Raw genomic sequence first — 12,074 nt, forward strand, 5'->3', positions numbered from 1 at the left:
GGCGAACATTTTTTATCATTCTAGATATGAGATTTGTAATGCGATTGCAGATGGATGAATGGATTTTGATGCAATGCAATGGGCCCCTGGGCACAGACATGTACTGTAATAGCCCCCCCCCCATCCTGTTTACAGTAGGAACAAGACAACCAAGCCCCAAGCCTCAAAGACTCTACTTTTTGGTAATTTTTCATCTCCCTGTGATTGTTTTGCTTCTATTTTGCATCTCTTTGTAGTAACTTTGGGTCTCACTGTGATCAGTTTGTGTGTCTTTGTAGTAACTCTGGGTGGTTATGTGTATGTTCTGGTAGTTTTGTGAGTTTTCGGACCCCTGGCCCCTTGGGCAGCTGGGCCTGTGCCTGGTACGTCGGTTCAGTAATCCATCCATGACAATAAGAAATGCTGTGTGACCAAATCACACATTTTGTGGCTACAAATGGGTAGAACTAGGTAGAACCCTGACCTAAAGTCTCACAGGTCCTGAGAAGGTCTGGTCATGGGAAGCTCCATGATTCAGGTTGTTAAGTTCCTGCAGTGGGAAAAAAATGAAGCCTTTTAGACTTCTAGATCTTTAAATCAATTCACTACCTTCTGAAGTAGGGATGAAATAGACAGACATTCATAGATTATCTTTTAAATATTTACTTCATAGTTGAAAAGAAACAACGCAGCTGTAATGTATAGTTCAACTGCTAACACAACCGCTTCATTTCAGATTTTCCATTTGGGAATCTGGAGCGCTCAGTTCCTATTAGGATTTAGATCCTATAGGTACATTGTATATCCCCTTGAGACTCACACAGTGCACATTTACGTTTCTAGAGAGGTCGGAAGTGAACGGTTCCCTGCAGCAGCGCGAGGTTCAGCAGCTTCCCCAAGGACACTGTGCTGGTAAGCCCATTAACTTTCTGAGAGGGGTGACCCTCTGCCCTTTTGGTGATGGAGCTGTCAGTCATGGGTTTGGCCCAAAAAATGTATAACCCACAGCCCTGTCAGAGTGGTATATGTGTTAGGGAGAGAGTGAAAGCCATTGTAATTTGCTTTGTGCTGTAATCATTTATTTTAAGGCTGTATGGTGTCAATATTTGCCCAAAGCCCTTTCAAAATGGTCAAACAGTTTCAAACTGCATTTGAAAAAGATTGTTCCTCCCCTGCTTCTTAACTACTTTTAAATGTACAGTGACAACAGACAACGGGTCTCATACAAGAACATTTTTGTATTATTTTCCTCAACTGCCCTTACTTTATTCCCTTTGCTTTCTAAAAGTGTTTAAAGTTGAATTCAACAAACTCTCCCAACTGCACAACTTGTCACAAATTGCTCGTTTCAGCCCGATGGATACCACCTGTTCATGAGCAGGTGCACATTTGTGCCGTTTGATCATTAACGTACTCGGTGCCCTCAAACTGCTCAATTTGTGAGAAAGTGTAATTAACAAAAATGTCACTGACGAATAAAAAGAAGAACTTCACACTTCAGAGAGTTAGGTCTTCAAAGAGGGAATGGTTTGACGTAAAAAAAAAAGAAGGTTTTACTAAATCCAAGAGCTGGTGACTAAAATGAAAGGCGGTCCAGTTGAAGTGAAGCACCTGGACAGCAACCTGCATGAAGAGGCTGTTGAACTGTGACAATGTTCTGCTATCACAGGTGAATATAACTTATATTATGGTTACCTACTTTTGCTTTTATTACTTTAATTACATATTCAATTTAATTTTAAAGTCACTTACTTACACTGCAATATTGTTGTTGTTTTGTTTTTTTTGTACTACGGCAACCGCACTTTAATTTACAAAACCTTTATTTGACGCCACTTCAGTCTACCTTCTTCTCATAGTCTACTGTTTGCCTGTTTTTCTTGTGTTTACTTTTTTTGCGGTTATTGTTGAGAATGCTACTGCAACAAAGGAATTTCCCCGCTGTGGGATGAATAAAGTATTATCTTATCTTATCTTATCTTAAACTGCAGGCTGTCATGTATTTTAAATGTTGCTTTTTTTTAAGTTAACGACAGGCCAGGACCCTTCTTAAACTGTGTTTGCGCATACAAACAACACATTTGGTATACTATTAGGCAAATATTCTCACCTACACTCATAAAGTTAGAAGAACTGAAAGAGGGGAAAATAGTTATAATTTGTAATTTGTTAGGTCTTAGAAAGTGAACAGGCTTTCTTGTCACAGCTTGTCCTGAAGCAAGAATTAAATATGAAAACCATCGCAAAGCTGCTGAGGACTGAAGAAGCATTCAAATTCTCATTATACTCCCGTTTTCATCAACAGGATCAACACAGCGGAACAGACATTTAGTTTTTAATAATAACTCCTAACACTAGTTTTTACATTCAGCGTCATAAATAGGGCTCGGCCTGGACATGACCTGTTTAAAAGTGCTATGTGTAGTATATTGTGTTTGTTTCACGAGGTTTCCTAACCCGAGGCAGATCATGCTCCTTCCTTCCCTGCCTCCCCACCTCTGAATCGGTCTCTGTTGGTTCTGAAGAACCACAGGAAGGATGAAAGACAATAATGGATCCAGATTCCTGAAAATGTGACCCATTCCTGTGGCTTACCACCCATATCTGTATCTCTTTCATGACTTTAACAAAGCACCCAAGTTTTTTTCTGCATGCATTACCCCTCACCACAACTGTTCTCTTTTATCCAAGATATCCACCCACACTCTCTTCTTATGTCATATTTCTACAGTTATTAGCATATGAACTCCGTACAATGTCAGCGGTTTCCCTTTCACACATGTAGCACTATAGCCTGGAATTCCAGACCCAGATCCAAAAGATTAAGGGTCTGGCATTGAGTAATGAAAGTCGCCCATCTCGAGGGGCGGCACCAAGCGTGCATTTGAAAATCTCACTTCGTGCAATTGGATAACACTACGACCAATCACAACAACACACAGGGTGACGTATCCAGAGGCCCATACGCTTAGCTACCAGCGGAGCTAACTGTTAGATTGAACTGTCATCTGTTTAGCTCGCCTCTGGCCCGCCTACATCGGATACACCAATGTAATTGGTGCAGCTCAACTACAAGGGTATAATTAATGAGCAGCTTGACTCGATGCCAGAATAACTCGCTGAGCAAATTCAAAGTGTGCTCTCGCGACAACACTGGATTTCCAGTGTAGTAGCACACAACAGGAGATTGTTTGTGTCAGACACGTTCTTACTTACTGGAAATCCTCTGTTTGGTTTAGGTGAGGGGTGGCACCTGGGTAGAGCGTGCAGGAGGACATGACACGGATTACACTGCAGTCACTTAGCTGGTTTATAATTTGGTCATCAACAACAAAGTCTCTTGTTATTCCTTGTATACTGTATAACTGATGATTTTGGCGTTGGCCCTTACAGACAGAAGTTCTGCATCTAAAGCTGTTACATTACATGGTACCTGCTTAACTCGCCTCTACTCGCCTTGTTTGGTTTTCCATTGTGAAAAAAAGTCCCTGGTACCTGCTAACAAGTACATTTTGTAGTACTACTTCCGTCGAGGTTCCAAGCGAGCTGAAGGCAATACCAAAAGGTGACATGAAAACCTGCAGACTACTGATTGGTCGGAGAGAATCGCCATTAATCACTGCGTTATCATTGCTAGCGACAGTTGAAATAGTTTAGCCAGCTGTGCTACTGGCTTTGGCAAACAGCCCAATGCCCAAAATCAAAAACAATGCTATGACGACCAGCCACGCTCGCCTAACGCATGTGGCGGTACTAAATCTGCAATGGAAAAAAAGAGGACGGGGCACCGCAGCCGAGCCGAGTAGAGTGGTACTAGCAGTGGGTTAGCGCCATTAGAACATCATCATCACTGCAACTCGATTGCTGTAAATTCTCCGGACAATGACCTGATCTCTTCACACATGGGCTCCATCGGACATTACACAGACTTTGTGCTAGGCTAGAGTGACCAGATGTCCCCGGTTTCCGGGGACAGTCCCCGATTTTGGCTACCTGTCCCTGGCTGGATCTGTCCCCAGAAATGTCCCCGGTTTTCACTGTGACTGAAAGACCCGAAATTGGAATGAAAGAAAGAAAAAACTGACAAAACGTAGCCGATAATCGCACACCCAACACACACAGGCTCTACACAGCCAGAGCCTGCGGTGCTCAGAGATGTTTTAGAAAGCTTTGTTTTACGATGCTAAAATCACTGATTATTTACATGGAGTCTGGTGGGTTTAGCAAACGCAATTTCGCAGACTTTTATGTTTTAAAAAGGATCTTAATCTTTAACAGAAAGGTCGACCTCCTTAGAAATCCTTTCCATAATGTTGTCAGACACTTATAATATTAATTTGAGTCTGTTAGCAGCTAAACAAGCACTTTTATGAACGTAAATACAAGCTGGACAATTATCCTATTAACTTCCATTGCAGCGATCTCGTTTAATACTGAATCAATGTCAAAGGAAAATATGTCCTCAGTAGTTTTTGTTGTATCTGATTCTCAAGGACCTGTTGCAGAAACAAGCCTTGAGCAGTCCAGCAAAAGCTGTCAGTAGGTCAGTAAACATTACAACATTATGAAATATTGAGACTTTCTATCTTGAAATATTAGGACTATAAGGACTTTCTATCTTGAAATATTAGGACTTCCTATCTTGAAATATTAGGACTATTAGGACTTTCTATTTTGAAATATTAAGACTTTCTATCTTGAAATACTAGGACTTTTTATCTTGAAGTATAAGGATGGATTTTTTATCTTGAAATATTAGGACTTTCTATCTTGAGGTGTAGTGGAGTGGAGTAGGAAGTAGCAGCAGGGGTGGGTCTAGGATCATACCTTGGGGGGGGGCTCAGCCCCTAATAAGAACAGCTCTAGGTCTAGTGTCCCCGTTTTAAGTTTTACAAAAATAAAAACATTACTTCTTTTGGAGGTAATATGCTTCAGAGCTGAAATGTCCCCGGATTTTGTCTGAGAAATCTGGTCACCTTATGCTAGGCTGCTGGCAGGGTAAAGTCTGTTTAATGTCCGGCCCAACTGATTCAAACATTTGCGTTTTCACGTGCAGCTCCTCTGGGTAATGAGTGGATATCTTCGGGATTGCAGTGCATGTGTAAAACGGGCTATAGTTGTAATCTACGCTGTCCAAAATATATCAGTGAAAAAACATATTCCTTGCTTTACAAATAAAGCATTTAATTAATAGGCAATAAAACACACCCTAACTTAGTTCAGTTCTTCTAGGTGTTTTTCTGCTACATTCAGTCTTACTTGGTCTGGTATGACCAGTAGCTTGTAGTAGGTAATGTTAGCCAACCTAAGGTAGGTATTCCTGTGTGACTTATTATTATTATTATTATTAGTAGTAGTAGTAGTGCTACTGTTACTCTTCAGCATTCACCATTGTTCTTGGCACTGTTACATTGGCCCACTTTAATTTATCAAAATTGACAAAACCAATGTTGAAATACTACACATAGCACCTCGAAATTAACTAGAGAACACCTGCTTTCGGTCCTTGAAGAATCTTAATTCTCAAAGTCAAAGATCTCGGTCCGTTTATCACACTTTATATTGACTTTCCATTAATATATAAAGAACACATCCGTCTAATTTTATTTATTCCACTGACTTTGTCTCTTCTTGAAGAGTTAATAATCTTGTTCAAACTGAAAATAAGGACTGCTGTGCTTTCTCATTCGATGGCAGAACCCTTGGCCTAGTTTAGACCCAAAGGAGCAGTTTTCCCCGTCATCCCACACAACCCTCACGTTCCCGTAGATCGCTCAGCACTGCTCCTCTCCCAGCGAGTCTGTGTTCTCCCCCAGGTCTATCGTTGCTGACGGGGCTTTCATCTTGCCCCTTCCGGGACCAGGACCTGGACCACGACCCGGTCCTGGACCGGGACTCGGTCCCCCAACGATGAGCCCGGTGGTTCTGGTTCCGCCGTGGCCGGGATAGACCTCCACAGTGCTGGAGATGGACTGGAGGGAGTGGTCCCGGAAGTAGTGGAACGCTTCCTGGTCCAGGTAGTTCTGCTCCTCGCGCAGGCCCTGCTCGAACAGCTTGCGTTTGTGTCTGAACTCGATCACTGTCTTGGTGTAGGAGTTGAGGGTGGTGACGGAGGCAGCCATGCAGCAAGTGAAGGAACCCCAGGCCATGCTGGTTGGAGAGACACAGGGAGGGAAGAAGAAGAATCAGTGAATTAATCTACTCATACTGACATAATTTAGCCATGCTAGTGGTGTGGCTCAATGGAGGTTCATTTTGGTCCAGACTGAAATGTCTGGGACAGATCCTCATGTTCCCCAAGATAATACTGATAACTTTGGTGATCTCCTAATGTTTCTGTTTTGTTTTTTACCATCAGCATGTCAACATTTGAACTTCATCAGTAAAATATCATGGCACTTATGGTAATAATTGGTATAATATTTTGTACAGACGTATATGGTACACAGACGATAAAATCCTGATGACTTTGATGATCCTCTGACTTTTTGTCTTGGGCCAACATGAGGTTGGCATTTATGGTTTTGAGTGAAATGTACTGGACACTGGATTTTCATGTTCCCCTAAGAATAAATTGTACAGCCTGGTCTCACAGAATTCTGTGAAATGACCACGAACTGTTAACACCGCATCACGTGGTGGTGGCACGGAATGTGTGAAAATTCTGTGTGGCCACCAACACCACTGTAAAGTCAATAAGAAGATGAGCTAGCATTAAGAGTGACTATGGTAGCCAGTAGTATGAAAACCAGATAATACGTGTAGGGGGATGATTGGGGTGGTGGAAGGGTCAAACAACACAGGGGACTCTTGTCCCGTTCTTCTTTTAATAAACCCTAACATCATTTTCTTCTTTTACTAAACCCAACTGTCCCCTTCTTCTTTTCCTAAACCCAACCATCCCGTTGTTGTCCCGTGTCCCTTTCTTCGTTTCCTAAACCCAACCATCCCGTTGTTGTCCCGTGTCCCTTTCTTCGTCGTTTCCTAAACCCAACCATCCCGTTGTTGTCCCGTGTCCCCTTCTTCGTGGGCCTATCACAGAGTTTTTGTTGATTCCGTACAAGATTTTGAGTTAAGGGGCCGTGTTCATTTCACAGAATTATGTGAGATCAGGATAAATTATAACATATCATTGCTGCCTGATTTTGATATTTATTGTGTGAGCGTACATTTTGGCCTGATGGTGGTGCTAGATAAAAGGTGAGGGGTTACTAAAATCATTGGAAATCATCCGCTGGGGATCCTGAATATGAATATGTACTGTGTGTTTTTCTGGTAAGTCCCAATTTCCACTTACTTTTGCATTTTTGTTTAAGTAATGGTTGTGTTTCCCAGTCTGAAGGACAGCGTACTACTTACAGCTTTAGAGCTATCTGTGGGATCATATATTCACACAAACGTCCATTATAATATGGCCAGTAGTTGTTAAGATATCTTACTTTACAAATTGTTAGATGGATAGAAGATAGACACCAAATATCCCACCTGGGGATCAATAAATAGATCTTATCTTATCTTAAAACCCTTATTTGCCACTGGTGGAAAACTTTAAAGGTCCCATGGCATAAAAATGTCACTTTATGAGGTTTTTAACATTAATATGCGTTCCCCCAGCCGTCCTATGGTCCCCCAGTGGCTAGAAATGGTGATAGGTGTAAACCGAGCCCTGGGTATCCTGCTCTGCCTTTGAGAACATGAAAGCTCAGATGGGCCAATCTGGAATCTTGCCACTTATGAGGTCATAAGGAGCAAGGTTACCTCCCCTTTGTCTGCTTTGCCTGCCCAGAGAATTTGGCCCACCCATGAGAGAGAGACATCATGGCTTTCAAACGAGCAAAGTCTGCAGTTGGTCAAGGCCACACCCCCCTTTTTAAATAAGGAATATTTTGTGCACGTAAAGATTGTCAATGACACTCAACCAAACAGTGAAGTAAATATGTTGGACTGATTGCCCATTCATTATAGAGTTATAGAGTATGCCAGCTGTCTGAGGCTGTAAATGAAGCTAAGGTCTGTTTCTATAGAGCTTTAAACAGAACATCACTCTCTCAGCACAGAACACATTTATACTCTTTATTCATCCTGAAGGAGCTTATTGGCCTCCTGCTCCGGTAGAAATTCCTCATTCTTTCTAATTTTATTCCACTTTAACGATCTTGAACGGCTCCCTCGTGGTGTTAAATTAAATGAGCACTTGAATGACTGACAGAGAAAATCACCTTTCACGTTCAAGATATTTCCCGTTTTCTGTCGTCACGTTTTATTCGTATTTTCTCATCCTAAAATCCCTGTTCGTTACTTTTTACAGTTTTCTGTCTTTCATGTTTACTGTGGCTTATTATAATCCACGTGTAATGCTGACTGCTATATACAGTAACTAAATATGGTTATTATTAGGGAGAACAGTAACAAGCAGTAACCTTGGAAACAGCAGTACAGAAAACAAAGTCTGTTTAGTAGCTTGCACGGATCAAAAAGTCCTAAAGTGCTCCGTGTTCTTCTTTGTCCTTGATCCACAAATGAGCAAAAGGAGCTCAGACAGCAGCTGCAGCCGCTTGGCTTTACCTTCACGCAGATAGCAGTGGAGGTCAAGGTGCGTCTTGTCTGGCTAATTATCCCAGAAACAGCAGCTGCGTCGCTCCCTGTGTACCTGCCAACACACCCCTACAGCTCCACCACAGCAGCAGCACGCCCGCAGCAACATCCTGAACACACGATTCACAGGGGGATGCTGGAGCTGTGTATCCACCTGTGTGTGTGTGTGTGGTGTGTTTTGTGTGTGTGTGGTGTGTGTGTGTGTGTGTTATGTGTGCTTGGACTAACCAGAAGGACCAGCCGTAGTCCCAGCTGTGAGGCCTCCAGTCTTCAGGACCCAGACTAACTGTGATCTGGAACACCTGAGTGTACATCATGTGGGCCACCATACCGAGAAGACCTGCAAAACACACACACACACACACACACACACACACACACACACACACACACACACACACACACACACACACACACACACTCTGTGTCAAACAACATCCCATGTTTATTATAAATAAAGGACATCTATGAAGCAGTATCATAAGTACTGGAAAACAAGCAAATTTTTCACTCAAGTTGAAACAATTTCAACTCGTGGACGCGTCTTTGTGTCTCTCTCATCGTTATTGAATGGAAATACATGATATTTAGTACAGATATTCATGTTCCCAGAGGATGAACTGTTACTTTGCTGATCCTCTGATTTTTCATCTAGCCAACCATCAGGTCAACATTGTAAGGCGTCCGTTTGATTTATGAGTAAATAGCTGCAGAAGTAATGACATCCCCAGCAGCCTCAGCTGGACTGATAGTTTGATAAACGTTAGCTTGGTAACACGCTAAACTGAGATGGTTAAAATTATATCTGCATGACTGTAGACTTGTGTTTATGCATACTCACTGTTAAGTTTTGTAATTGCTATTTCCCACCTTAGAAGGTGATGGCTGGTTAAAAACCAATGCTGTTGTGTTTTTTTTTGAAGCCCAGTAAGATACATTTGTAATATTGGGACTTAAAAAACAAACAAGTCTTTTTCATGGTTAAATGAAATGAGACTGTACAACTAGAGAATGAACTGCCACAGAATGTTAGGAATTTTCATGATCCAAGTTGATGAGCCATCAGATCAAAATGACCTCTTTTCAATTAAAACTAATTTAAAAAAACTAAAAACTGGATTTCCATAACTGGTGCTGTAGATACTTTTTCTTCCCAGAGTATGAAGGACTTTATGACCTTTTCCTCTCACACACCTTACACTTTTGAATGCAATTAGTCTCAAGGCTCTAAAAAAGTGCAGCTACATCCTCAGTGTGTTTCCTCGACCTTACATAACAACACTAACCCTCAGCGCAAGCACATAATCTACTGTGATAATCACCATCAACAAAACAACGGTAAATCACTTTGCCTCTGAGCTGCAGCTCGACATATAAGTAATAAATCAGAACACATGTTACCATGATAATTAGTCATTAAACAGAACCAATTGATTTAACGTGAGACACCCAATCAATTAGAGCTGGGATACAATCCTCATCAACACACGGCGAATCAAAAAAGCCACAATGACAATGCTATACATCACAACCTTTTGGTGTGTGTGTGTGTGTGTCTAGTGGAAGTGTGGTGATGGGTAAGAGCCACGTGTCTGTGTTTGTAATCTGTGTGTGTGTGTGTGTGTGTGTGTATGTGTGTGTGTGTGTGTGTGTGTGTGTGTGTGTGTGTGTGTGTGTGTGTGTGTGTGTGTGTGTGTGTGTGTGGGTGTGTGTGTGTGTGTATGTGTGTGTGGCATCGTAAATAAAACTCAGCTGCTCCAGATTTTAGACTTTACCATAAAGAGAAGATCCTTTCTCCACAACCTTGACACCCTGATGAGAAACTGTAAGGTGTGTGTTGTGTGTGGTGTGTGTGTGTGTGTATGTGTGTGTTGTGTGTGTGTGTACAAGCTCCATCTACTTTACTGTGCGTTCGGCTGTATACATTTTGTCAACAATATAGCTTTTAGCACAAATGTGTATGTCCAAATCAACAGTAAAATTACATTATGATCTTACGAGTATATCCTACTTTATTAAGTTAATAGTTTATACTGTTTCATAACATAACCTATTATTTTCTATTATAATTTATCTTTGTAACACTTTTTGATCATATTATAAATCAGTCTAGTGTATACTGTTCCTTGACCTACTGACACTGCTGCTATTAATCACATCCTCACTTTACAGAGTCTTGTAATTATTACCTTAGCAATATTAACCAAGATTAACTGTTGCATGTCTGCAACTAGTCTCTCCTGATCGAAATGTATCTCTGCGTAAATCCTTTCAGGAAGATCTCACTCTTATCAATGCTCTGCCCTCCAATCAGCTGCTGGAGGCGGTCACCTTCCTGCTAAACCATCAGAATTGTTAAACAATGGCAAGGCCAATCACAGAGTCACAACCCTGATTTAAATAATTTTTTCTCCTTTTGATATTCAGCTCTCGTTGCAGGCAAAGTGTGAACCCCCCCCCCCCCCCCCCCCTTCCACCTCTAGTCCTCTACTCCAGCTGACCGGTCCGGAGCCTCATTTTATTTGAGCTATTAATAATCTTATTTGCAGATCTGCAAACATGTCTCTCCTGACTGACATGTCATTAAGAATGGATTTCAGATCTATCGCTCGCGCGGGATGAGTATAGAATAGGAGCGGCGTGAGGCCTGTAGATGTGCTTTTAAAATAATCAGGGGTCATTTGGCCGGAGGAAAAGGAGAGCAGTGTGCAACTTGGGGACACAGAGCCACTTCTTGTGTAAGAGGTTTAACATGAGTTGGGAGAAAAAATCCGACAATCCTACACAGCGAAGGCTTCCAGAGGATACCTCTGACCCTGGACGGCCTCTTACAAATCTGCATCAGTCCCCCTGCTTATCCTCAGGGCACCTCTGAATGTGTTAGAGGAATGTGATGTCTGTCTTTCCTGCGCAACGTCCCCTCTTCCTAAGGTGCATGGAAAAGTCAACGAAGAAATAGTCTTAACCCTCATGTTGTCTTCCCGTCAAAATTAAAAATCAACACTTTTATTGACGCTTTTTATCAACATTTTGAACTTTTTCTTTCGTTTTTGTCCAACACTTTTGACGCTTTTTTCAATTTTTTCACTTTTTTGATGTTTCAACACTATGTAACACTAACTTATTACTTTAGTTTTACAGTTATCTTTGGAATTTACGGTCATAACCTCATTATAGGAACATCCCTAATGTTGAATTATTTAGACTAAAATTAAGGAATGTCTGTTGATAGATAATCACACAGACTGGAATATGTCAACTTTTACTCATTACTATTTCAACCATTCATTTATTTTCAAATAAAGATAAAATTGAATAAGACACCCCCAAATGAATGAAAGTAGAGATTTGTACTTGCCAAGAGCGTCATGTGGAATCAATCATGTTATTTTGGGGATTAAAAAGAACATTGATGTAGGAAACGGGTCAATTGACCCGTACACCATGGGGGTTAAAAGGTTGAAGCGTCTCATCAGCGTCCCATATTACCGGACAGTACG

General features: G+C 41.5%; 1 protein-coding gene across 1 annotated transcript; it reads right to left on the reverse strand.

Annotated features, from left to right (window-relative positions):
- Window positions 1–4,933: 4,933 nt before the first annotated feature.
- LOC116677316 (germ cell-specific gene 1-like protein) lies at window positions 4,934–8,962 on the reverse strand (the record flags this gene model as incomplete). Its single annotated transcript, XM_032507879.1, has 2 exons — window positions 4,934–6,129; window positions 8,803–8,962. Coding segments are annotated over 2 exons (536 nt in total), but the record flags the coding sequence as incomplete, so codon positions are not given.
- Between the last annotated feature and the right edge of the window lie 3,112 nt (window positions 8,963–12,074).

Source organism: Etheostoma spectabile, unplaced genomic scaffold (genome assembly GCF_008692095.1).
Source record: "Etheostoma spectabile isolate EspeVRDwgs_2016 unplaced genomic scaffold, UIUC_Espe_1.0 scaffold00004845, whole genome shotgun sequence".
NCBI lineage: Eukaryota > Metazoa > Chordata > Actinopteri > Perciformes > Percidae > Etheostoma > Etheostoma spectabile.